At 49.9% G+C, this 27037-nt stretch overlaps 1 protein-coding gene across 1 annotated transcript; it reads left to right on the forward strand.

Moving 5' to 3' along the window:
* The first annotated feature begins 464 nt into the window (after positions 1-464).
* On the forward strand, positions 465-25476 carry PSMA5 (proteasome 20S subunit alpha 5). The gene is made up of 9 exons (XM_029069510.1): positions 465-596; positions 6519-6585; positions 13408-13534; positions 16366-16433; positions 18385-18492; positions 18589-18647; positions 21043-21145; positions 22454-22540; positions 25228-25476. Exons 1-9 carry the CDS (start codon positions 568-570, stop codon positions 25303-25305), a joined length of 726 nt encoding a protein of 241 aa, XP_028925343.1. The 5' UTR covers positions 465-567; the 3' UTR covers positions 25306-25476.
* Positions 25477-27037: the final 1561 nt, after the last annotated feature.

Raw genomic sequence — 27037 nt, forward strand, 5'->3', positions numbered from 1 at the left:
ACTATGTGCCAAGCACTGTTCTAAGCGCTGGGGGAATGCAAGGTGATCAGGTTGTCCCACGTGGGGCTCAGAGTTTTATTCCCCATTTTACAGATGAGGTCACCGAGGCACCAAGAAGTGAAGTGACTTGCCCCAAGTCACAGGGCTGGCAAGAGGCGGAGCGGGATTCGAACCCGTGACCTCTGACTCCCCAGCCCGGGCTCTTTCCACCGAGCCCCGCGGCTTCTTCCTTCCCTTGCCGACAGGGGAGGGGGGCGGGGCTCAGCCCTCCGGCCGCTTCTCGTAGCCTCCTGTCACTCAAGGAGGAAGAGCGGCGTAGGTCCCGCCCTTCTTGCCCGTTGACCAATAGGGATGCAGGACGCGGCCCCCGCCTCGCCCAATGAGGCGCTAGGGGTTCGGGGCTGGCCAATAGAAGAGGAGGGGGCGGGGCTTGTGGGGCGCAAGCGCGGTGCGGGGAGGCCGGGGTGGAGGGGCGCGCGCGCGGGGTGGCGGTCGGTGGCGGGTCGTCGTCGGGCCGTCGAGTTTCCGCGGCGCCGCTTCGTGGGCCTCGTCGTTGTCCCCCCCGCCATGTTCCTCACCCGCTCCGAGTACGACAGGTGAGTGCGGCGGGGCCGGGCCGGGCCGGGCCGGGGGTGGGGGGCGGTTGGGCCGCCTCACGCCGCCGCCGGGCCCCGGGCAGGCCCAGGCCCGGGCCCGTCGAGGAGGTGGCCGCCGTGCGCATGCGCACGAGCACGAGCTGCTGAGTCACCGGCGGGAAGGGGCGGGGCCTCGCCCGCCATCCATTCCCCCCCCCCCTTACTCAGCGCTTCGTAATGTTGGGGTTTGTTAAGCGCTTACTCTGTGCAGAGCACTGTTCTAAGCGCTGGGGGAGAGACGGGGTCATCAGGTGGTCCCACATGAGGCTCGCAGTCCCATTTTAATAAGAATAATAAATAATGTTGGTATTTGATAAGTGCTTACTCTGTGCAGAGCACTGTTCTAAGCGCTGGGGGAGATGCTGGGTCATCAGGTGGTCCCACGTGAGGCTCCCAGTTAATCCCCATTTTAATAATCATAATCATGTTGGTATTTGTTAAGCGTTTACTTTGTGCAGAGCACTGTTCTAAGCGCTGGGGGAGAGACAGGGTCATCAGGTGGTCGCACGTGAGGCTCCCAGTCAACCCCCATTTTAATAATCATAATCAAGTGGGTATTTGTTAAGCGCTTACTCTGTGCAGAGCGCTGTTCTAAGCGCTGGGGGAGAGACAGGGTCAGCGGGTTGTCCCACATGAGGCTCGCAGTCCCATTTTAATAATAATAAATAATGTTGGTATTTGATAAGTGCTTACTCTGTGCGGAGCACTGTTCTAAGCGCTGAGGGGGATTCAGGGTAGTTAGGTTGTCCCACGTGAGGCTCACAGTCTTCAACCCCATTTTACAGATCAGGCAACTGAGGCCCAGGGAAGTGAAGTGACTTGCCCACACTCACACAGCTGTCAAGTGATAATAATAATGTTAGTATTTGTTAAGCGCTTACTATGTGCCGAGCACTGTTCTGAGCGCTGGGGTAGACACGGGAATCAGGTTGTCCCACGTGGGGCTCACAGTCTTAATCCCCATTTTACAGATGAGGTAACTGAGGTACAGAGAAGTTAAGTGGCTTGCCCACAGTCACACAGATGCAAAGTGGCAGAGCTGGGATTCGAACTCATGACCTCTGACTCCAAAGCCCATGCTCTTTCCACTGAGCCACGCTGCTTCTCTAAGTGGCAGAGGCGGAATTCGAACCCGTGACCTTTGACTCTCAATAATAATAATGATGGCATTTGTTAAGCGCTTACAATGTGCCAAGCACTGTTCTAAGCGCTGGAGGGTTACAAGGTGATCAGGTTGTTCCACATGGGGCTCACAGTCTTCATCCCCATTTTACAGATGAGGTCACTGAGGCACAGAGGAGTGATTTGCTCAAAGTCACACAGTTCCCAAGTGGCAGAGCCAGGATTAGAACCCACAACCTCCGACTCCCACGTGGGACAACCTGATTACCTTGTATCTACCCCAGTGGTTAGAAAAGTGCTTGGCACATGGGAAGTGCTTAACAAATACCAATATTATTAAGTGCTCACTGTGTGCCAGGCTGGGGTAGATACAAGGTAATCAGGTTGTTCCCCCGTGGGGTCCACTGTCTTCATCCCCACCTCCTTATCGCCTTCCTTCATCTCCCTCAATAATGGTGGTATTTGTGAAGCGCTTATTCTGTGCCAGACACTGTTCTAAGTGCTGGGATAGATATAAGCTAATCAGGTTGCCCCACGCGGGCTCACAGTCTTCATCCCCACATCCTTATTTCCTCCCTTCGCCGCCTTCTTAATAGTGGTGGTATTTGTTAAGCGCTTACTCTGTGCCAGGCACTGTGTGCCAGCCCTGGGGTAGACAGAGAAGCAGCGTGGCTCAGTGGAAAGAGCATGGGCTTGGGAGTCAGAGGTCATGAGTTCGAATCCCAGCTCTGCCACTTGTCAGCTGTGTGACTGTGGGCGAGTCACTTAACTTCTCTGTGCCTCAGTTACCTCATCTGGAAAATGGGGATTAACTGTGAGCCTCACGTGGGACAACCTGATTACCCTGTATCTACCCTAGTGCTTAGAACGGTGCTCGGCACATAGTAAGCGCTTAACAAATACCAACATTATTTATTATTATCACGAGAAGCAGCGTGGCGCAGTGGAAAGAGCACGGGCTTTGGAGTCAGGGCTCATGAGTTCAAATCCCAGCTCTGCCACTTGTCGGCTGTGTGACTGTGGGCAAGTCACTTCACTTCTCTGTGCCTAAATTCCCTCATCTGTAAAATGGGGATTAAGACTGTGAGCCCCACGTGGGACAGCCTGATTCCCCTATGTCCACCCCAGCGCTTAGAACAGTGCTCGGCACATAGTAAGCGCTTAACAAATACCAACATTATTATTATTATTATTATTAGAAGAGAAGCAGCGTGGCTCAGTGGAAAGAGCCCTGGCTTGGGAGTCAGAGATCATGGGTTCTAACCCCGGTTTGCCACTTGCCAGCTATGTGACTTTGCACAGGTCACTTAACTTCTCTGTGCCTCAGTTACCTTATCTGTAAAATGGGGATTAAGACCCTGAGGCCTCCCCCCCCCCCCCCACAGTGTGATCACCTTGTATCCCCCCCAGAGCTTAGAAGGGTGCTTCACACATAGTAAGTGCTTAACAAATGCCATTATTATTATTATTACAGATCACAGTCTTAGTCCCCACCTCCTTATTTCCTTCCTTTCCCTCCCTCTTAACAATGATGGTAATTGCTAAGTGTTTACCATGTGCCATGCACTGTTGTGATCTCTGGGGCTCACAGTCTTATTCCCCACCTTCCTATTTCCTCCTTCCCTTCCCTCTTAACAATGATGGTATTTGTTAAGCACTACTATGTGCCCAGCATTGTTCTAAACTCAGGGGTAGATACAAGGTAATCAGGTTGCCCACGTGGGGCTTACAGTCTTAATCCTCACCTTCTTATTGCCTCCCTTTGTTTCCCTCTTAATGATGTCATTTAAGTGCTTACTATGTGCCAGGCACTGTTCTCAGCTCTGGGGTAGATACAAGGTAATCAGGTTGTCCTACCTGGGGCTCACAGTTTTAATCCCCACCTCCTTTTTGCCTCTCTTTGCTTCCTTCTTAACAGTGATGGTATTTGTTAAGCGCTTACTTTGTGCCAGGCACTGTTCTAAGCTCTTGGGTAGATACAAGGTAATCAGGTTGGGGCTCACACTCTTTTACAGTCGAGGCACGGAGAAGTGAAGTGACTTGCCCAAGGTCACAAAGCAGACCACTTGGGGAAGCTGGGATTAGAACCCACGTCTTCTGACTCCCAAGCCCGTGCCACAGGGCCGTGCTGCTTCTCCCTTGCCCCATGCTCAGACCCCAGATTCCTCCCAATCCATCAGTGGCGTTTATTGAACTCTTATTGAGTGCAGAGTACTGTACTGAGCTCTGGAGAGTATACGGTACTTAATAATAACGGTATTCTTTTAAGTGCTTACTATGTTCAGGCGCTGCACTAAGCACTGGGTTGGACGCAGACAAATCGAGTTAGACCCAGTCCCTGTCCCGTGCAGGGCTCACCGTCTCAATTTTACCGTTGAGGTAACTGAGGCACTGGAAAGGGAAGTGACTTGCCCAAGGTCACACAGCAGACTGACGGCGGAGTCGGAATTAGCGCCATCCCTGCCCGCATGGAGTCTATAGTGTAGCAGTTCTGAGGCTATCTGACCTGATTGAGGAGGAGGCATGTAAGTGCCGCTTGGGCAATAGGGTACTTTAAACTGCCCCTTTCCCCAGTAGTCCTCAGCAGTCCCAGAAATGTGAAAAGCGTCACCCGAGCGTGGGTCCTCGTCTGATCGAGACGAGACCGTGAACGTTGGGACCCCAGTCCTTGCAGGCCTCCCCCCCCCACCCGCGCCCCCGGCAAAAAACGATGAAAGATTCCAGGAGATGCTTTGCCCCACCCCATCCTGAGTTCTGATGGAAACTAAAAAATGCAATACTGACCTTGGGACAGGATTTTTAATCGAGCTGACGTAAATACACTTCCTTTTGCCTTGTAACTTAGGGATTTCCCCTAGAATGTAAGCTCTTGGGCAGGGGTTATGGCTACCAACTGTGTTGTCTTGTCCCAGTTGCTTAGTACAGCGCTCTGCACACAGCGCTCAAATATCATTGACTGATTAGGGATTACAGTGATGTGTCAGATTGGAGTATTCTTGTAAATTACTTGAAGTATTTCTGTGTCTGTTTCCTCATCTGGGAAATGGGAAGTGTCCCACTCCCTCTATGTAGACTCTGAGCCCTCCATGGGACCTGATTACCTTGTATCTACCCCAGCCGCTTAGTATAGTACTTAGCATGTAGTAAGCGCTTCACAAGGCTGAATTGTACTTTCCAAGAGCTTAGTACAGTGTTCTGCATACAGTAAACGCTCAATAAATATGATTGAATGAATGAAAGAATACCCCTATTTTTATTCTTATTTTTCTTCTTAAGATGATTTGGCCCAGGAAAGCAAGGTTTGCATTAGGACCTTTTAGGCTTCCAGAGACCCTTCCACTTTGGCACAAAGCAAAGGAGAAGCATATGTTTCTTTAGGAAGTTTGTCCATACAGTATACTAAAGGTTTTGAATTGTATTATATATTCATTGGGTTCACTGCCTTGTCAAAGCTTGCTCTCCTCTTTGATTTTTTTTTTTTAGCACTCTGAACTTTCAGGAATTCAGTACTTTCCAGGATGTTGGGAATAAGCGTATTATAAAGCACTGAGGAGGACGACATAGAGCTATGTTAGGGCTGCATATTGGGATTTCTCTAGGAATGGGTGTGAGAAATTTGTTAATAAGTGATGCCCACGGATGCTCTGACAACCAAGGGAAGAGGCAGGAGAAGAAATATAGAAGTAGACAAGTGGAGGAGGAAGTTTATTAAGAACCGAGCTCAGGACCAGAGTTATTGAGAAATCTTGACCCACCTTCGCCTCCCATTGTCTCATAGTGAGTGAAACTGGTTTCCAGTGTTCTTTTTGTTTTAAGGAAAAAGTACATTGCAAACTGATAACCTGATTTAATATGACAGTACCATGCCTCTGAGAGGGTGATTCATTTTGTCATCTGCTGACTAGTTTCCATTTCATGGTATTTATTGAGCACTTACTGTGTGCGGAATGGTGTATTTAGTGCTTGGGAGAGTACAGTACAACAGAGTTCATTCAGTAGTATTTATTGAGCACTTACTATGTGCAGAGCACTGTACTAAGCGCTTGGAATGTACATGGCAAGCATGTTCCCTGCCCACAAGAAGCTAATAGTCTAAAGGGGGAGACAGGCGTGAATAAATAAAAATATCATGGATATGTAGGTAAGTGGTATTGGGCTGAGTGAGGATGGGGTGATTATTAAGTGCTTAAAGAGTATGAATCCAAGGACATAAGTGATCCATAAGGGAGAGCGAGCTGAGAGAGAGAGAGAGAGGGCTTAAGTGGGGAAGGCCTCTTGGAAGAGATGTCTTTGGCAGAAATTTTTTTTTTTGTTTTTACAGAAGGATGGAGAGAATAATAATAATTGTATTTTTTAAACACTTGCTATAGGCCAGGCACTGTACTAAATGCAGAGGTAATTACAGGGTGATTGAGTTGTACACAGTCCCTGTCCCACATAGAGGTCACAGTCATAATCCCCATTTTACGGATGAGGTAACTGAGGCCCAGAGAAGCAAAGTGACTTGCCCAAGGTCACACAGCAGAAAAGAGGTAGAGCGGGGATTAGAGCCCAGGTCCTTCTGACTCCAGGACTGCTCTCTATCCACTGGGCCACTTGACATCTCTAAACGATGAACATAGTCGTGATGCCCGCTGACCTGCTACCCGTTTTACTAGCTGATGTAGGGGATCCAGTTTATCCTTGTTGGTATCTGACTGAGGGATCTTTGTTTATTGGTCTCTGACCATTCTCCTGTTCTCATATGTTGTTTGTTTGCAGGGGGGTGAACACCTTTTCTCCTGAAGGAAGATTATTTCAGGTGGAATATGCCATTGAAGCCATCAAGGTACAGTAGCGGTTAACGTCATTGACGAGATGTAGCTTGTAATGTAAACTATTGATTTTTTTGTGTGTGTGGGAGGGGATTGTGGAGAGGAGAGATTTAGTCAGCGTAATCGGTGGACTTTGCATTTTCTGAGGAAATAAATGTATCCATGGGTTTGAGGGATACAATCGTCCCAGGATTCTATTTCTTGGTAGACTGGCTGAGCAGCAAAGCATAAATGTCATAACCATTTTGACACTGAACATGACTTCTCCCTTCATTTTAAAAGGTCGTGTGAGCATCAGATAGGGACAACTTTGGGATATCCTGTGGAACTCCCTTGGCCCTTGAAGAAGGGTGTCTTCTCAGTTGGGAGTCGAGTCAGATGAGTTGAGCCTTAAGCTCATCATTTAACTTTTCAGCCTTGGCGGTCTTGTCGGGTAAAATTAATAAGTGTGACATATCACTTGTTAATCTTTAGCTCTGTTGTATGTTGCTCCTTGAGGCCCTACAGAGGAGATGGCGTATGTCACTCCTGGAGGTGCAGCTCACACTGGACTGGGGGCTGTGGTTGCCATGGTAGGCTGGATGGCCACTGTTGCTAGCCAGCCTGGCCCCTTGGGTCAGGAAGTGAAGCCAAGGTGGAGGTTCCACTTTTTAGTAGCCCTTGCCCAACTCTGGGACTAGAAGTGACCCTCTCTCCCCCTCTTCCCCCCCCCCACCTCACCATTTGGGGTGAGCAAAGGGCTCCCTTCAACTCTGTCAGCTCCTCTGGTGCCTGGTGGGCAACTGGACCTAGATGTGGCACCTTTACACCCTCTGCAGGCTGCAGAAGTGTCTGGGGACCTCTTGCACCATGCTGAACTGTGGTCAGCTGGTGGTAATATCTGAGGTATTTAAGTGCTTACTCTGAACTAAGCCCTGAGGCAGATTGAAGATAATCAGGTCAGACACCGTCCCTGTTCCACCTGGGGTTCTTAGTCTAAGTAGGAGGGGGAACAGGTATCTCATCCTCATTTTGCAGATGAGGAAAGTGAGGCCCAGAGAAGTGAAGTGACATGCCCAAGGTCCGACAGCAGGCAAGTGGCCAAACCCAGGTCCTTTGGCTCCCAGGCCTGTGTGCTCTTTCCACTCGGTTATGCTGCCACCGGGGGCCATGGAGGCTGGAGGGGAAAAGGTTTGCTCCTGGAAGCCCCATCTCTTGAATCCCTGCCCTGTAGACCCCATACTCCCTCAGAGTTGCACCCCCAGTTTGCTCCTGCTTTCCAAATGAAAAATTGGCCCTCTCTTTACTCCATACTTCAAAGCTGATGATCCTTGAAACACGGGATAATTAAAGATACTGGTGCTGAAGGATATGTGTGACAATGAAGTGTTCAAACCAAATCACCTCCTCCTGCTTTTCCTCCTACTCATTTTCCTCCTACTCATTTTCCTCCTCTTCCTTTTCCTCCTCCTCCTCTTCCTCCTCCTCCTTTTCCTTCTCCCTTCCCTTCCCTCTTCCTCCTCCTCTTCCTCCTCCTCCCTTGATGCTGTCAGGGAACTGGCCACCTTCCTTTCCATCCCCTTCCTTCCCCAGCTGTACATGGCTCATCTTCCTCATCATCTTCAGGTTTTATTGGGTACCTTACTGAGTTCAGCCCATTGAACTGGACTCTCAGGGCCAGACAGTGAAAGGAGACACGGTTCCTGCCTCCTGCCCTGATGGAGACAGGAAGAGAGTACTCACTGGGAACTGGAGAGAAAATGGTTCTGCTTCCAGTTGTAGCCCTAGGCAGAAATGAATATCTGAGGGAACAGAGGATGGGGGTAAGCAAAAAGCTGACGGGCTTGCCCGGGAGTGTTAAAGGAGGCTAAGCTGTGCTCTGCATGCAGTGAGTGCTCATTAAATACAGTTGACTAACTGAGTTGGCGTGATGTGGCAGGTGGGGACCAATCAAGGAATGCCCACGTTTTCTCTTCTTCCACTGCCTTCTGCATCGTCCTGACTTCCTCCTCTCATTCGTTGCCCCCCGCCAGCCACTTATCCTGACTTTATTTCAGTTATAACGTCTGGTTCCCCCTCTCCCCACCCAGACTGTAAGATCTCTGTGGGCAGAGAATGTGTCTGTTATATTGTTATGCCATATTTTCCCCAGTGCTCACTACAGTGCGTTGCACACAATAAGCTCAATAAATACGGTTGATTGATTGAAGGAGAGAGGTTTCTAGGTGTTTTGAAGCAGGGCCGGGGGCAAGGTTTGACCTCTTCTTGGGGGAGGGGGAGTTGTGTGCAGGGAGTCGGAGCCGCGAGAGCTGAGAGGGAAGTTAAGAAAAGGAGGCAGAGGGTTGGATCAGATGACCTCTTGGGGGCCCAGCAAAGATCCGGAAGCTGATTGAGAAGTAGCGTGGCCTAATAGAAAGGGCACAGGACTGGGAGTCAGGAGTCCTGGGTTCTGATCCCAGCTCTGCCCCCTTGGGCAAGTTACCTAATCTCTGTAGGCCTCAGTTTCCCCATCTGTGAAATGGGGATTAAATACCCATCCTCCAAGCCCACCCTTAGATCGTGAGTCTGCACGGGATGTGAACTGTGTCCTACCTGATTATCTCATATCTATCCCAGTGCTTAATACAGTGCTTGGCACATAGAAAGCCCTTAAATACCACAGTGATGATAACAGTCATCATCGTGGTCATCATTGTTCACAAAGAGTGCCAGCTGGGGTGTTGCCGGCTCACCTCTTCTCCCTATCCTGTCCCCGACAGGAGCAGATCAATCTGACAGCGGCTGGTGAAAAGACAGGGGCTCTTCCTGGTTGTCATGTCCTCCTCGTGCCTGCCTTGACCTCCCTGCTGCTTCTCTCCCCACTCCACACATCACTCCTGCCCTGATTGTTTTTCTAAAATGTCACTCTTCGTAGGTCTCCCCACTTCTCAAAAATCTTCCAATGGCTGATCCATGTCCTCAACAAGTAGAAACTTGGGACCGTCGATTTTCAGGCACTCAGTAGGTGCTTAATAGATACTATTGCTGCGACTACTATCCCTCACATCTACCCATCGCACTCATGTACGTGACCTCCCCGCCTCCTGTTTGTGCTGTATCATTTTTCTACCAAAACGTTGAGGACGTGACACCCCGCTCCTCAAAAAACTCCAGTGGGTACCCGTCCACCTCCACATTAAACAAAAACTCCTCACCATTGGCACTCCCACCTTATTCCCTCCCTTACTCCCTCCTTCTTTACCTCGCTACTCTCCTACAACCCAGCCCTTACACGTCGCTTCTCTAGTGCTGATCTTCTCACCGTCAATCGTGCTGCCGACCCTAGCCCACGTCCGTCCTCTGCCCTAGAACGCCCTCCCTCCTCTAATCCAACAATCAATGACTCTTCCCCGCTTCAAAGCTGCTTCAAAGAAGCGGTGTGGCTCAGTGGAAAGAGCACGGGTTTAGGAGTCAGAAGTTGTGGGTTCTAATCCCGGCTCTGCCACTTGTCAGCTGTGTGACTTTGGGCAAGTTACTTAACTTCTCTGGGCCTCAGTTACCTCACCTGTAAAATGGAGATTAAAGACTGTGAGCCCCACGTGGAACAACCTGAATAGCTTGTTTCGTCCCCAGCGCTTAGAATAGTGCTTGGCACATAGTAAGTGCTTAACAAATACCAACATTATTATTATTATTAAAGGCACATCTCCAAGAGGTCTTCCCAGATTAAGCCCCCCTTTTCCTCTTCTCCCACTCCCTTCTGCATTGCCCTGACGTGCTCCCTTTGTTTTTCCCCCATCCCAGCCCCACTGCACTTATATACCTATCTGTAATTTATTTGTATCGATGTCCGTCTCCCTCCATCTAGACTCTAAGCTTGTTGTGGGCAGGGAATGTGTCTGTTTATTTTTGTATTGTACTCTCCCAAGGGCCTAGTACAGTGATCGGCACACGGTAAGTGGTCCGTAAATAGCATTGAATGAATGAATCGAATGAAAGAGGTCATAAGTGCCGTGGGGTGAATATCAAAGCACTTAAGGGATTCAGACCCAAGCGCAGAGGTGATGCAGAAGGGAGGGCCAGTCCGAGGAGCTGGGGACTTAGTCATGGAAGGGATTCTGCTCCCGTGAGTACTGATTCCAGTGTTCAAAACGGAGTCAATGCTCAATAAAATACTCATGGATACTCAGGGCATTGAGTCGAGGGGCGCAAGCTCACTGCAAGGTGACTTGTCCACACCCTTTCAAAGACAGGACAGGGCCCTGTGCCGTGAGGAGGAGTCTGACATAAGAAAGTTGAGGGGCGGGGAGGGGACGGTTACTTCACTGTCTCCCATAGGGCCTCCGGGCTGGCCACGTCAGCCTCCTCTCATCCACCGGTTGCCCAGCCCACACACTTTGCTCCTCTAATACCAACCTACTCACTGTATCTCGATCTCATCTAGCTTTCTGCCAACCTCTCGCCCACATCCTACCTCTGGCCTGGAACGCCCTCCCTCTTCATATCCGACAGACGATCACTCTCCCCCGCTTCAAAGCCTTCTTGAAAGCACTTCTCCTCCAAGAGGCCTTCCCTGACTAAGCCCTCCTTTCTTCTTCTCCCACTCGCTTCTGCGTCATCCTGACTTGCACCCTTTATCCACCCTCTATACTGTAAGCTCGTTGTGGGCAGGGAATGTGTTTGTCATATTGTTATTTTGTACTCTCCCAAGCGCTTAGTACAGTTCTCTGCACACAGTAAGTGCTCAATAAATATGATTGCCTCACTGAGCCCAACTTGGGTTTTTTACTGTTGTACACTGCCAGGGCCTGGTTCTCAAGGCTGTGGTGAAACTACGGGTTTTGCTATGCTCCCAGATCTTTGTGTGCCCCGTGTAATCCCCCTGCTCCCCGTTTAAGCGACCTTATTTCCAACTGCCACAGTTTCTGAACTGCTTTTCTCTCCTCTGACCTGACTCTTTCGCATCTAGCCCAGCACTTTGTACAGTACTTGGCATAGTGCAATCTCTTAACAGATACCACAATTATATTATTTTTCTTATCACTGTCGCTCCTAATTCCACAGCCTGTCGGGGCAGCTGCCTGGGCTCCAGGCCTTGGTGAACTTCTTTCCGTGGAGCCACACTGGGTTGGGAGCACTTCCTTGCCGCTACCGGATGTGGTGGTGTGCTTGCCCCATAAAAGACAGGCAGTAGAGACCCCGGGCCGTGTCCACCCTGAGGTCCTCAATTCACCGAGTCACCTCTTGGGCTCCCTGGCGTCTAGAGACACCTCAGTTTGGGATTTGACAATTGCTTGGAATCCGGAGTCAGTGGGGAAGAGCAGGCGGAAGATTCCAGTCCTGGCTAATGAGAAAATCCCTGGCCACTTGGAAATGGATGATTTGGACTCTTTGTAGCTCTGGGTGGGGCCACGAGGAGGGCAGGTGGACTCACCTCGGCTGGCCCCGTGAGGCTATTAGTTAGCCTGGGTATCGCCCAGTTGCCGGTAGGCGACCAGAGAGTAGGAGGCCTGGTAGAGATGACTCACTGGAATAGTGTGACGGGAGACAGGGATCCATGGAATTGGGTGAAGGGGCAATGATCAAAGGAAAGGGCCCCTTGTCCGTGCCACCGGAGGGCCTAGGTGATGGTGTCAGGGGGATCGCAAGGGGAGAATGACTGTAGAGTAGGCGATAGAGGGATGGCCTTTTTGGCATTTGGTTTTATAGCAGTATTAACGGAAACCCTGGGTGTTGGAAACTCGGCTTGGAGCCTGTAGTTCCTCTAGACAGGACTTGTGTTTACCAGATCTATTGGACTCTCCTGAGCACTTAATACAGTGTTCTGCACACAGTAAGTGCTCAGTAAATACCACTGATTGATTGCACCTAGAGAGTTAATTAAAAAAACAAAACAGTTGCTGACCTTCAAGAATTAAATAGACTGCAGAGATCCGGCTATAACTAGCAGTTTTTCATCTGTCATTAAAAAATGCAGACAAGCTGAATTCTAATCAGTCCCCAGTGAAATGCCAGTATGCACAGCCAAAGATTGAAATTTCCGTGAACTTCCCTCTTGTTGGGCTGCTAACTTGGTGCCTCTCGAAAGCCTCCCAAGTGGAGACTACCCAGTCTGTAGTTGAAGTGCCAACACGGAAAAGGAACATAAATTGCCCAGGTGGCCCAGCAGATCCGACTTGGACGGAAACCCAGAATCCACAGTGCTTTTTTCCCCCCCAACTGGACATTGGTCTCAGTTTTTCTCTGTCTTTTGCCAGCGAGTCCTTTTAGAGGAAAATACCTTCCTCCTTTACCTAGTGGGTCTAGGTAATGTCAGCAGCGTGGCTCATTGGAAAGAGCACGGGCTTTGGAGTCAGGGCTCATGAGTTCGAATCCCAGCTCTGCCACTTGTCGGCTGTGTGACTGTGGGCAAGTCACTTCACTTCTCTGCGCCTCAGTTCCCTCATCTGTAAAATGGGGTTTAAGACTGTGAGCTCCACGTGGGACAACCTGATTCCCCTATGTCTACCCCAGCGCTTAGAACAGTGCTCGGCACATAGTAAGCGCTTAACAAATACCAACATTATTATTAGGTAGGGGAGGTGAAGCTTTGGTGGGGTTCACCCAATCCCTCTTCCTGTGCAACTTTGTGGTTTTCTTCACTACGGGTCTCTGAGTTGGTCTTTCAGCTCAGGGGAGCTGGGTACCCTGTTTCTGCCACAGCCGGAAGGTGGGAGCAGAGCACTCGTGGAGGCTGTCTTCTCTCTTCCCCCCCACCCGGTGTCCTCAACTATTCATGCGAAACTCCCACCGGGTCAGGGTGAATGGGGGTCGGGGGAGGTCGCCCCTTGGGGTGCCGTTGGAGTTGCTGGCGGTAACCGGGGCGTTCCTGTCTTTAGCTTGGCTCCACAGCCATTGGGATCCAGACGTCAGAGGGGGTGTGCTTGGCAGTGGAGAAGAGGATCACCTCCCCGCTCATGGAACCCAGCAGCATTGAGAAAATCGTCGAGATCGACGCCCACATAGGTAAGGGACCGAGGAAGACTGGCTCGCAGATGGGGTTAGTCTTCCCGAGTCGGCCGGAGGGGGAGGTGTCGTGATCCGAAAACCCTCGCTCCCTCCCACCTCAGGAAGCTCTACGTGGGAAGCCCCGGCTTTCTTGCGGGTGTGGGACAGAAATTCTCCTCCCAGAAAGCCCTGGGTTCCGATGACCAGTTTTCCAGGCGGCAGGCCAGCGGAGCAGAACTGCAGCAGGAGGAGGAGGAAGCAGCAGCTGCAAACACTCGTTGGGTGTTTAACCTACTCCCCAAAGTGCCCTTCTCCCTCAAATTTAGCTCTGGCAGGCGGGAAGGCTGTTGAAATGTGTAAAGACTTGGCCGGGAGCCAGCTCCCCATGGCGGCCGGGTCTTCGTCGGCGCATAATGTTCGCCCTGGACAGCGGCCACCTGCTCCCGGGCTGGAGGCCCGGAACGGGAGGGCAGGGAGACCCACTCCGCCACCCGGGTGCTCTCTCGGCCCCTAGAACTGAGAAACGGCACGAGAACGTGAGCCGAGCAGAGGAGAGGCGGTTTCTGGAGGAGTCGTTTCCCTCCCCACTGCAACCCCCAGCCTTTTTTTGGCCCCTGCTGGCATGATCCCCTCCCCTTAGCTGCTAGAGCCGGTGGTATTACGGGGTGAATAGTGCCACTTATATTTAGCCTGGCATTTCAGTTAGCTACCTAGAGGCAATTTTTTGTGGTGCTCTAGCTATGTCTGAGTAAGGACCGTCACCAGCAGAATGATAATTTGCCTGTATTACAGAAGGGTCTGGTGCCCTGTGGGTTTTCAGACCCCAGAAACATATTTGCCCCCCCCAAAGATGACACCCTCGATACTCCCTCCATTTTCCGGTTAGGGAAACCAGGACCCACAAAGACCCCATGTGCCTCAAGGTCACGCTAATGATTCAGTGATTCTCAGCTCCTCGCCTCTTCTCCCATTTGCCCAGTTACTCCTCGCCAAGAGTATCTTATCTGCGCTCTCTGGGGAAAGTAGCTTATTACTTCTCTGTGGAAGGTTGCACTGTAAGCTGCTTGTGGGCAGAGAACAGGTCCACAGACACCAGAATCTCCCAGGCGCTTAGTATAGGGCTCTGCAGTCATATTAAATTGACCTTACTGTATGCAGAGCATGGTAGAGAAGCAGCAGGGCTCAGTGAAAAGAACATGGGTTTAGGAGTTACGGGTCATGGGTTCTAATCCTGGCTCCGCCACCTGTCAGCCGGGTGACTTTGGGCAAGTCACTTAACTTCTCGGTGCCTCAGGTACCTTATCTGGAAAATGGGGATTAAGCCTCACGTAAATAAATTACAGATACATAGTCTCAGTAAATACCACTGATGGATTGGTTGACTAGAGGGCACCATCTGCAATGGATTGCAGCTCCTTTAGGCTTGGTGTTCTTGCCCGGGATCCCAAACTTCTTGTTTGGAAAGGAGCAACTTCTCAAGGAGCAATGTGGCTTTGTGGTTAGAGCAAGGGCCTAGGAGTCAGAGGACCTGGTTTCTCTGCCACTTTTTTTTAATGGTATTTAAGCTCTTACTGTGTGCCAGGCACTGTACTCAGCACTGGGGTAGATACAAGATAATCAGGTTGGACCCAGTCCATGTCCCATATGGAACTCACCACTTGTCTGCTCTGTGACCTTGGGCAGATTCATTCAGTTGTATTTGAACACTTACTGTGTGCAGAACACTACTAAGCGCTCGGGTAGTACAATTCAGCATTGTGAAGCACTTACTACATGCCAAGTACTATACTAAGCGACTGGGGTAAATACAAGATAATCAAGTCCCGCATAGGGCTCAGAGTCTACCTAGAGAGAATGGGACAATCCCCATTTCCCAGATGAGGAAACTGAGGCACAGAAATGCCTCAGGTAATGTACAAGAATACTACAATGACACATCATTGTAATCCTTAATGAGTCAATCAATGACATTTGAGCACTGTGTGCAGAGTACCATACTAAGCAATTAGGACAATACAACACAGTTGGTAGACTCATCCCCTGCCCATGAGTTTACGATCTAGGGGAAATATCTAAGTTACAAGGCAAAAAGAAGTATATTTATGTCAGCTTGATTTAAAATCCTGCCCCAAGGACGATAATACATTCTTCACTTCTCTGCGCTTCAGTTTCCTCAACTGGAAATGGGGTTCAATACTTAGATTGTAAGCCCCATGAGGGCGGGGATTGTGTCCAAGCCTATTGCCCTGTATCTACCCCAGTGCTTACAACAGTGTCTGACACATAATAAGCGCTTAGCAGATGCTGTTAAAAAAAAATAATAAGGGGTTTGAACAGGGACCTGGGGCCCAGGGAGAGCTTCGGGGCTTCCCTTCCTGAGTTTCCTGAACGGTTGGGGACAGGCCCTCCTCTCCTGTTCGGTTTTGCCAGCTGGAAGAGGGAAAAGGCGGGTCACTTGGCTTGCCTTGGAATTATCAGGTGAGAAACGGCTTCAGGAGTGCCAGGGAGTGAGGGAGGTGGGGAGGAGAATCGTCTGCTGCCATATGCCTTGCCAGCTGTGTTCCGATGTCATGTCTGGTCAGGAACTTACTTCTTGACAGCTGAGCAGCAGCCACTGGATTCGCGATTTGGTTTTTCAGTTATTTGCTACACGGTTTCACGTGAAGGTATTACCTGTCACTTCCAATCTGTCCGGAGGCCCACGGGACTGGCGAAACAGCGGCCGCCGTTCTGTCCCAGATGTGGGAACATTTTGGGCATGGCGAGCTGTGAGGCGACTGGCACAGTGGAGGATTTCACCCCGTCCCCCAATCCCCGCTTCGGGTCACAGTTTTGTCTCTCTCTTGCAGGTTGTGCCATGAGCGGGTTAATAGCTGACGCCAAGACTCTGATTGATAAAGCCAGAGTGGAGACCCAGGTAAAGCGGATTCCAGACAGCCCTCCTGTGTAGCATGCTGCCTGCGGCCCTTTCTGTAGTGCGTGAGATGCATGTCCTGAGGCTCAGTTTGAGCAGAACTCCCCATCATCCCCACCCCATTTAAAAACGCCCCGGACTCGCAGGCCAGCCCAGCTTAATGGAGCATGGTAGATCTGACATTTGCCTGGCTCTGGTTGACAGGGTTCCTTTGGACAAACAGCAGGAATGGCTCACCTCATTCCGGGACAAAATGGGTCTGGTCAACACTGACCCCCAACCCCCCGGGTTTCTGCAGCCAGAGAGAGTCCTCCTTAGGCTGGGAGCCCCATGAGGGGCCTGGACATCATCCGTGACTTTATAATAGTAATAATAATAATTGTGGTATTTGTTAAGTGCTTACTATGTGCCTGGCACTATACTAAGTGCTGGAATAGGTAACAAGATAATAGGGTTGGACACAGTCCATGTCCCGCATAGGGCTCCCAGTCTCAATCCCCATTTTACTTGATTAATTTGATTCCATCCCAGCTCTGAGGAGAGTGGTCAGCCGTTAGTAAGCGCTAAAGAAATTCCGTTCTTAGAAATGAAGTGAATTACAATTAGGCGAAAGGGGGATTGTCTTGCCCCTCCCCGCTGGCCTTCCCAAAAAGCTGTCCTTTACAGCGAGTCGGGCGAGTGGCCCAGAAGTGGCCGGATTTCATCTTTAGCCAGGGTTTCTGTGCTCTTGTTTCCGCCTCGGCAGAGGGGCGGGAGGGCGCTAATAAAGTGGCCGAGCTCAAAGTGGGGAGCCGCTCACAATCAGCGGAGCCCTGGGGGCGACAGACTGCCAGGTGACGGGCAACGAAACGTGCTGCCGAGGAGTCATGGATGCCCCTGTGTTCCCCCTGCCCGGCGGCTGAGCTACAAAACCCAAACCTGGGCAGAGAAAGGCTTTGCTCAGACCCGCAGGGAGCTTCCCAGTCTAATTTGGAAAGTCCAACTCGAACCCCAAGCGACTAGTGTTTTGGTCTCTCAGAGCGGGACACCCAGATTCGGGTCGGGGAGAGACCTTTGGGACCCATCCCCCCCCAAGCTCTGCTTCCTCTCGAGAAATTGGTCCAGAGACCCCGTGGGATCCATTCCCAGAGGTAGGGCTCTCTTTTGCACCCAACTCCTAGAGTCTGGGCTGCGCACACCGCTCTTCCAGCCTTCAGCCTTGGAAAGTACCTGAGGCAGGGAGTTGGGAGAGAACACAACCCTCAGTAACCTACCAGTCCGGCCAAGCCCAATTAGACCCTCCAGGCCTGTCGATTAGACTACAGCCTTGTGTGCCAGTGCAGACAGCCATCTGCTGAATGTCACTAGTGGGGGGAGGGCTCAGATCCCCTCTTTGCACTCCTTTTCCCCCTATCTCTAATCTACTTTAATGTCTGCATCCCTTGTGGACTGTAAGCTCCTTATTATTATTAATGGTATTTAAATGCTTGCTATGTGCCAAGCACTCTTCTGAGCGCTGGGGTAGACACAAGCTAATCAGGTTGGACACAATCCCTGTCCCACGTGGGGCTCACGGTCTTAATCCCCATTTTAAAGATGAGGTAACTGAGGCTCAGAGAAGTTAAGTGACTTGCCCAAGGTCACCCAGCAAACAAGTGGCGGATCCGGGATTAGAACCCAGGTCCTTCTGGCTTCTGGGCCTGTGCTCTACCCACTGGGCCTTGCTGCTTCATGCTACTCCCTGTGATCAAGGATCATGTCTACCAACTCTTGTACTCTAGTCTCCCAAGTGTCTAGTACAGTACTCTCCACACAGTAAGCACTCAGTAAATACCATTGGTTGACAGAGTGAAGAGGGTTAGAAAGTGTTTTCTTTCCCCCTCCCCCCCGTTCCTGGTCCATCTTGACTTCTTCCAACTAACAGTCCCAGATCCTGCGATCTTTGCTCGTGCAACCCTCTCTGTCCTTTCCGTAGAACCACTGGTTCACCTACAACGAGACCATGACGGTGGAGAGCGTGACCCAGGCCGTGTCCAACTTAGCCCTGCAGTTTGGGGAAGAGGACGCGGATCCGGGCGCGATGGTGAGTGGGTCGTCTGGCTCTCCTCCCTGCCTCTCCCCGCCCCCTCCGCCCCTCCCTCGGAGCCCTCCCCATTAAACATCCCTCCTCTCGTTTCAGTCTCGTCCGTTTGGGGTGGCCCTGCTGTTTGGAGGAGTTGATGAGAAAGGACCCCAACTGTAAGTCTCGTGTGTTTGATCGCTTCTCCTGGGACCCCTGCTTGTGGGAAGGGGCGGCCACAGAAAGTAACTTCAGATCCCTTGTGGGACAGGGACTGTTTCCAACCCATAGGTGGACTTGTATCCATTGCGGTGCTTAGTACAGTGCCTGAAACATAGTAAGTGCTTAACAAGTAATAATAATTATGATATTTGTTAAGCACTTACCATGTGCCAAGCACTGTTCTGAGCACTGGGGTAAATATGAGGTAGTGAGTTGTAACTTTTGTGAACCGGGGAAAACACGGTAACCTCCAAACGCTCACCCGCTTTTATTACTGCCATGGTCTTTCTTGCCTTGCTTTCTTCCCTTGCATGCCCCCCCCCACCTCCATAGCCGGGTATAAGGGGAGCCCGATGAAGACGATCCTAATCGACAGAAGGCAGAATCCAGTAGTTAAGAATGAGTTTGGTTAGGATGGCCATTTGAAGTGGAGAAGTTTGTTGGGAAAGATTTTTTCCAATGTCTTGGCTCTCCCAGGTTCCGTGGGTCTGCAAAGGGAATGACCCTGGGGCATATATATACCTCTGGAGATGGAGTGACGGTAGGGGGATGGTTTGAGGAGGGATGGTCTCTCCCCTGGCAGGTGGCAGGGCCTCTGGGACTGTTTTGATGTATTTTTGGGAAGGAGGGAACTTGAGAGGCCTCAGGGTAGAATACCTAAGAAGCAGCAGAGCTCCCCTAGAAAGAGCACAGGCCCAGAAATGAGGACCTGGGTTCTGATCCTGTCTCTGCCACTTGCTTGCTCAATGATCATAGGCAACTCTGTTAACTTCTTTGGGGTTCAGTTTCCTCATCTGTAAAATGAAATTCAATAGCTGTCCTCCATCTTTCTTAGACTTTAAGCCCCATGTGGGACAGTGTCATATCTGCTTATCTTGTGTCTGTCCCAGTGCTTGGCACATAGCATTTGACAAATGCATCAGTGATATAATTGTAAAGCTGCTGATGGGGTAGCTTGATTATCATCTTCAAAGTGTGCTTGGGAAGCTTCCCCTCTGGGAAGTTGTTCGTACCTTCAGTATCATAATAATGTTGGTATTTGTTAAGCGCTTACTATGTGCCGAGCACTGTTCTAAGCGCTGGGGGAGATACAGGGTCATCAGGTTGTCCCACGTGAGGCTCACAGTTAATCCCCATTTTACAGATGAGGTAACTGAGGCACAGAGAAGTTAAGTGACTTGCCCACAGTCACACAGCTGACAAGTGGCAGAGCCGGGAGTCGAACCCATGACCTCTGACTCCGAAGCCCAGGCTCTTTCCACTAAGCCACGCTGCATTATATCATATCATATCATCGCATAGCTTACCTTTAATAACCCTGTATGCTGTAGGCTCGTTGCGGGCAAGGAATGTGAAGCAGCATGGCCCAGTGGATAGAGCACGGGCTTGGGAGTCAGGCGGACCTGAGTTCTAATCCCAGTTCCGCCTCGTGTTTGCTGTGTGACCTTGGGCAAGTCATTTCACTTCCTCTGTGCCTGTTACCTCATCTGTAAAATGGGGTTTAAGACTGTGAGCCTATGTGGGTCAGGGGTTTTGTCCAACCCGATTTGCGTGTATCCACCCAAGCATTCGGTACAGTGGCTGGCACATAATAAGTGCTTAACAAATACCAAAATTATTATTATTTTCTCTGTTATAGTGTGCTCTTCCAAGTCCTTAGTACAGTGGACTGCACATAGTGAATACTCAATAAATTAAATACAATTGATTGTGTCCATAGGTCTTTGGAGAAGTCCTAGTCATCTCCCTGCCAAATGTCTACCATTAGAAGGTCAGCTCCATATGAGCGAGGAACATGACATGTCTTTGTACTTCCTGAGCGCTTAGTACAGTGGCTGCATCCAGTGTGAGCATAGTAAATGCCGTCACTGCCGCCTCCCACTGAGGTTGTTCTCGAGTTTCTGACACCTTCCACTCACTGAGCATCTCTTAGCAGCCTGTGAACCCCAGGCATTATTAAAAATAAAAAATACTAATGATGGTTTTTGTTAAGCACTAAGGTAGATACAGTGCAATCAAATAATACAGCCCCTTCACATGGGGCTCACATCTAAGGAGAAGGGAGAACAGCTATTTAATCCCTCTTTTACAGATGAGGAAACTGAGTCCCAGTGAAATTAAGGGACTTGCCTAAAGTCACAGAGTAAACTAGTGGTGGAGCTGGGATCAGAACGCAAGTCCTCTGTTTCCTAGGCCTCTACGCTTTCTGTTTGGCCACGCTGCTTCCCAAGCCTCTTGTCCTTCCACCTCATGGCTCTCGATCTTCTCCAGGGCGACCCACTCCCCATTTCCACAACACTCCTCCCTCCCCAGGTGAGTGTATTCTAATTTCCTTCCCTTTGTGTGTGGCAGGTTCCATATGGATCCTTCAGGAACCTTCGTACAGTGTGATGCTCGAGCAATCGGTTCTGCCTCGGAGGGCGCCCAGAGCTCCTTGCAGGAGGTTTATCACAAGGTATGGCCTCCTGCCCGGGGTGTATTCTGGCTGCCAGCACCCGACTGTGCTGAGGTCTCTGCAGCGGCTGTAAACCTGGCCACGAATGGGTACAAACAGTTGAGGTGGGAGAATGAACACATCCTACCTCCTCATCTTAAAAGAATCTTCACCTTATCTTCAAGAGAAATGATGAGATTGTAATGTAACTTAAGTGCCCAAAGGATGCTACAAGGCGGTCTGAGGAGGAAGAGCAAGGAAGAGAGAAGTAGGGGAAAGTAGCTGACTAGCCTTATTACTCCAAATGGTGGCCAAGGGATAGTCCTAGATGAGCTTGCAATTGCTGTCGTGGACTCCCCCTGCCAAGTTTCAGAGCGTTGGGGGCCAGAAAGTAGCACCTTGACCATACCGAACTCCCCACCAAAACACGTGCAGACATTCTAGGGGTGATCCCTCGCCTGTGTACCTCTGTTCTTCAGGGACATTTGTGATTTGGATGTTGACTTCAAGTGTCTTAATGCATGTAAGCCCCCTTTCTGCTCAGACCTTCTGGTGGTACATGTAGAGTCCTCTGAGCGCTTAATTTACATTACATTCTTCTCATTTCTCCTTGAAGAGGAGATGGAATTTTTTGGTTTTTTTTTAAGATGAGGTGGTAGGGTGTCTAAATCAGTGGCATTTAATTGAGCACTTATTAATAACAATGTTGGTATTTGTTAAGCTCTTACTCTGTGCAGAGCACTGTTCTAAGCGCTGGGGTAGATACAGGATAATCAGGTTGTCCCACATGAGGCTCACAGTTAATCCCCATTTTACAGATGAGGTAACTGAGGCACAGAGAAGTTAAATGACTTGCCCACAGTCACACAGCTGCCAAGTGGCAGAGCCGACATTCGAACCCATGACCTCTGACCCCCAAGCCCGGACTCTTTCCACTGAGCCACGCTGCTTCTCTGCAGCTGCCCTTATTACTTTGAGGGCACTATATGAAGTGCTCGGGAAGTACAGAATGGAGTGGGTAAATGCAGTCCTTGCCCACAAGGAATTTATATAGTCTACAGAGTGTCAACACATTTGACAGGGAATGCTGGAGGCGAAGGAAAAGGCCTATGGATGAGTTGGTAAAAAAAGAATAAATTTAAAAATCCAGGAAGTCACTGATGGATACGATGCTCTTACGGAAGAAAAAAAACAATCAGCCACCTTGGACTCTTCCTTCAGGCCATTGAGCTTAGATGAGAATGTTCGTTGGCGCTGTGAGTGGAGCAAGAGAGATTGGCTATAGTCAAGTAAACAGGCATTAACCACTCCTCCCCCTCTTTGTTTAAGTCTATGACACTGAAAGAAGCCATCAAATCCTCTCTCATCATTCTCAAGCAAGTAATGGAGGAGAAGTTGAATGCAACTAACATTGAGGTATTGTGATTTGATTCCTCTTATTTATCCCATGAGGAAAGCTCCTTGGTCTGAATGGCTGGGGTTTCTCTGTCTGCACCATCTGGCTCTCAAATGTGAAACGTTGATTACCTGGCAACCGTCTCTCTCCGTTGTGGAGCCTCGTGGAGCTTTTGGGGAACGGTACGTTGCGTTAGTGCAGCCGTTGGGGTGACATCCCTCCTCGGGCTTAGTGACGGGGGTGGGGGTGGGTATACTGTTAGGTTTAAGACGTGGCAATTCCAGGGCAGGTGATGACTGCAAGCAGCTCGTTGGCTGGTGTTTTGGGTAGCGGGCAAAGCTGGTGGCTAGCACCGAAGGGGGGGGCTCTTTGGCTGCCTTATTGGGTGGGGTTCCTGGTTAAAGAGCTAAAGAGCCTTTCAGGCCCGGAAGGAGGCCACCCTAAACCACTCCCTGGGGCACCTATTTTCAGTGTGGGAGGGTGTCCCTCCTTAAGGAACACACACACATACACACACGTCTCACTGCAGTAAATGATCAGTCAGGATGTCTCTCAGTCCACTGGTTCAGCCATTTGATGAAGTCCAGACCCCTTCCTCGCTCCTCTCCCCCCTGCCCCCCCCCCCCCCAAACACATGCACACACACCCTATCACTACCCTTGGAAATCATAGACCTGACCAAGTCCCCGCTTGGGCTTTGTAAAAAGTCCTGATAAAGCCTGTAAGTCTCTCGTCTACAATCATAAGATTGTAAAGTTAGAAAAGCAGGGGAGTCAGAGAACCTGGTTTCTAATCCCAGCTCTGCCACTTTTATTATTTAGGGAATTTACGCTCTTCCTCTGTGCCAGGCACTATATGAGGCGCAGAGAAGTTAAGTGACTTGCCAAGGTCACGCAGCGGGCAAGTGACAGCACTGAGATTAGAACCCAGGTCCTCTGATTCCCAGACCCAAGTTATTTTCTCTAGCCCATGCTGCTTCTTAGCACCTTTCCCTCCCTCCTCCTCCCAGTCTCCTTCACATACACTTCCATTCTCCCATGCTGTTCTTGCCACAGCTATAATGGCTCTATACCCAGGGTTTACGTGTATGTCTGGCCCATAACTTCTGCTTTGGTTAACTGTATGGTTTTTTTAATGAAAAGATAGGACGTTCTGGAGAAAATATATCCATAGAGTCGCTGTGAATTGGAAATGACTCAACCGCATTTGAGGATAATTATGGTTTTTGTGCAGAAAAATCATGGAGTCACATTTCATCATCAGTATTATTAAAGCACTTGGTATATGCAGAACACCTTACTAAGCATTTGAGAGAAATGCTTAGAAGCCAAAGACCCCTTTCCTGCCCTCTCAGGGCTTTCAGTTTATTGGGGGCAACAGGCAGACTTGGAAGTACTGACAAGAAGTGGGAACGGGAGGGAGGACCAGGCTATTACACAGGCTGAGAGAGGTGAATAAGCAAATGGAATATACAGATAGGCTGAGGATAAGTAGAATTCGGAAGGGCCAAAAGTGGGCTGACAGGTTTTGGAAGACTTCTTGGAAGAGGTGGGCTTTTAGAAGGACTTTGAAGGTGACCTGGTCTGGGGAATGGAGTGAACAAGGAGGTAGAGGCAGGAGCAGGTGCAGTTTGCCGAATGTGGGAGGGTCGAAGCGTGAGGTGGTGCGTAGCTGAAGCCTGGGTAAGGAAATGCTGGAGCCGCTCTGCTCTCACCCCACCAGAAAGGAGACACTGGGGAAGGATTTGTGGGGGTGGTGGGAGTGGGGGTGGTCCTCTGCTCAAAAAAAATGGCCACTCTTAAGCTTGACAGACTCTGCGGGTTCTGCAGGCCAGTCAAAGAGTGACTGGTGGATTCATTTCAAAGGAGGTTTGATGAATACATTTATTTTGGAGGCAGAGGGCTATTTTAGGGAAGCCCCGGAGCAGAAGAATGACAGCCTGGAAAAGGCATCCCTCCCTGGGACACAGATCCTGCCACCAGTAAAGAACAGTAAAGAACAGCTGCACCGTCCTCCTCCTTGCTATTCATTGCCCTGACCAGCGGACCGCCCCGCTCCTCCCCCTCCCCTTCAGCTCTCTTTTTAACCCTTTACCTCTTCCCCTTCCACATCAAACAGAACCTCCTTATCATTGGCTTTAAGGCACTCACTCAGTTCGACCCATCCTACCTCACCCCACTGATCTACTACAGCCCAGCCCGCACACTCCATTCCTCTTCTGTAGCACTCGTTTACTCCCTGTCCCCCAATCTCTACTATCTCCCTGCCGACCCCTTTCACGCGTCCTCCCCGTAACCTGGAACTCCCTCGCCTTCCGTATTCACGAGACCACCACTCTTTCCACATTCAAAGCATTAGTAAGGTCACATCTCCAAGAGACCCTCCTCCAATTTAGCCCTCTTTTCCCCGGCTCACTCTCCCTTCTGCGTTCTATATGTACTTGGATCTGTGGCCTTTGGACATTTGACATTCGCCTCATCCCAACCTCACAGCACTTATGAACGTGTCTTTGTATTATATAGTGTAAATGATTCCTATTAATGTCTGTCTCCCCCCACAAGATTGTAAACTCATTATGGGCAGGGAAAGTCTGCTAATTGTGTTGTATTGCACTCTTCCAAGAGGTTAGTATAGTGCTCTACACCTAGTAAGTGCTCAGTAAATACCATTGAGTGACTGACTGATGGATTGATTGATTCCCTTCCAGCTGGCCACTGTGGAGCCTGGCCTGAAATTCCACATGTTCACAAAGGAAGAGCTTGAAGAAGTTATCAAGGACATATGAAGGGAGAGAGTTTCACAGAGGAGTTGACCATTTATCCACAATTTTTATTTCGAGTCCCCGTTCTTTGGAGAAACGCTTCTGGCCGTGCCTGTGTTGTTGTTTTTTTACAAATCTGTGTACATAAGACAGTTCTGAAATAAAAGATGATGATAAAATAAATGTGTTTTGTTACACGCGGTCCGTTCTCTTGTAACGCAGCCTGGGTTTTGGAGCATCTATTAGGAGCTGATCTGATGCTAACTTGCGTGGCTGTCACATTGTCCTGAAAATGGAGATTTAGTACTGCTCTCACGTCGTCGTCCCCCGGGCCCCTCTTCCCATGCGGCCTGTGTGGGCCTGCTCGCCATTTAGGGCCACCGCATGGTGACTGCCCACAAGCGACCACACACTAGCCCAGTGCCCTCGTGCGACTGACAGTTGATAGCACCAGAGCAACCCCCTCTCGAATTTTTCCGCCATCTCCCCTTCCTCAGCCCCTCCTCTCTTTGAAATTCCTTCTTAGGTACGGTACTTATTTGGTCTTGCTGCCTATATACATTAGTGTTTGTAAGGCTGAGTTGTACTCTCCCTAGCACACAGTAAGCACCTTCTTTATGGTATTTGTTAACCTCTTACTACATGCCAGGCACAGTACTAAGGTTTGGGGTAGTTAGAAGACAGTCAGGTTGGACATAGTCCATGTCCTATGTGGGCCTCGCTGTCTTAGTCCACGTTTTATACGTGAGATAACCGAGGCCCAGAGAAGTGAAGTGAGATTTGCTTGAGATCACCCAGCTGACCAGCGGCTGAATCCAAGATTAGAACCCAGGCCCTTCCGACTCTGAAGCCCATACTCTAACCGCTAGCCTGTGCTGCTTCACAAATAGCAGTAGCATCTTTAGAGGATCCCACTTCATCGGGGATTAAAACAAACTGGGAAACGAACATGCGAAGCTTCTCGTTTTGCAAACTCTATGTCGAGTCTTACTGTAATAAATGTGTTCTCTTGGTTTTTCTTTTTTCATTATTCCTTCCTGAGAAATACTGTGGATAGGGCTTTGTGCCAAGCCCTGCACTAAGCCTTGGAGTAGATACAAGTTTATCAGGTTGGACACAGTTCCTGTCTTACATAGGAGTCACAGTGGAAGTAGGAGAAAGAAGAGATACCGAATCTTCATTTTACAGATAAGGAAACTCAATCAGCTCGTCGCCCCAACCTCACTAATCTCCCACTAAAACCCGGCCTGCATGCTTTGCTTCTATTAATGTCAACCTGCTCGCTGTGTTCTGAACCCATTTCTCTGGTCGCAAACCCCTTGCCCACGTCTTCACTCTAGCCTGGAACTCCCTCCTGTGTAATATCAGACGGACCACCACTCTCCCCATCTTCAGAGCCCTACTGAAATCATATCTTCTCCAAGAAGCCTCTCCTGACTGGCCTTTCTTTTCCCCACCCTATTCACCCTCCCTCTGAATGTCCTATGAACTTTACCCCTTAAACATTTTGTTTCTCACCCCTCCTTGGGGCCCACAAAACCTATGTCCCTATATTTATAATCAGTCATATTTACTGATGCTTACTGTGGCAGAGCCCTTGGGAGAGTACAATGTAACAGTTGGGAAACGTCCCCTTGCCCATACAAGCTGCTTCCCTCGTATGTCGTTTAGTTTACTGTCTGTCTCCTCTACTAGACTGTAAACTCCTTGCAGAGTGAGATCATGTCCACCGGCTGTACTGTACTCTTCCAAGCGC

The sequence above is a fragment of the Ornithorhynchus anatinus genome, chromosome 7, assembly GCF_004115215.2.
Source record: "Ornithorhynchus anatinus isolate Pmale09 chromosome 7, mOrnAna1.pri.v4, whole genome shotgun sequence".
In the NCBI taxonomy this organism is placed as follows: Eukaryota; Metazoa; Chordata; class Mammalia; order Monotremata; family Ornithorhynchidae; genus Ornithorhynchus; species Ornithorhynchus anatinus.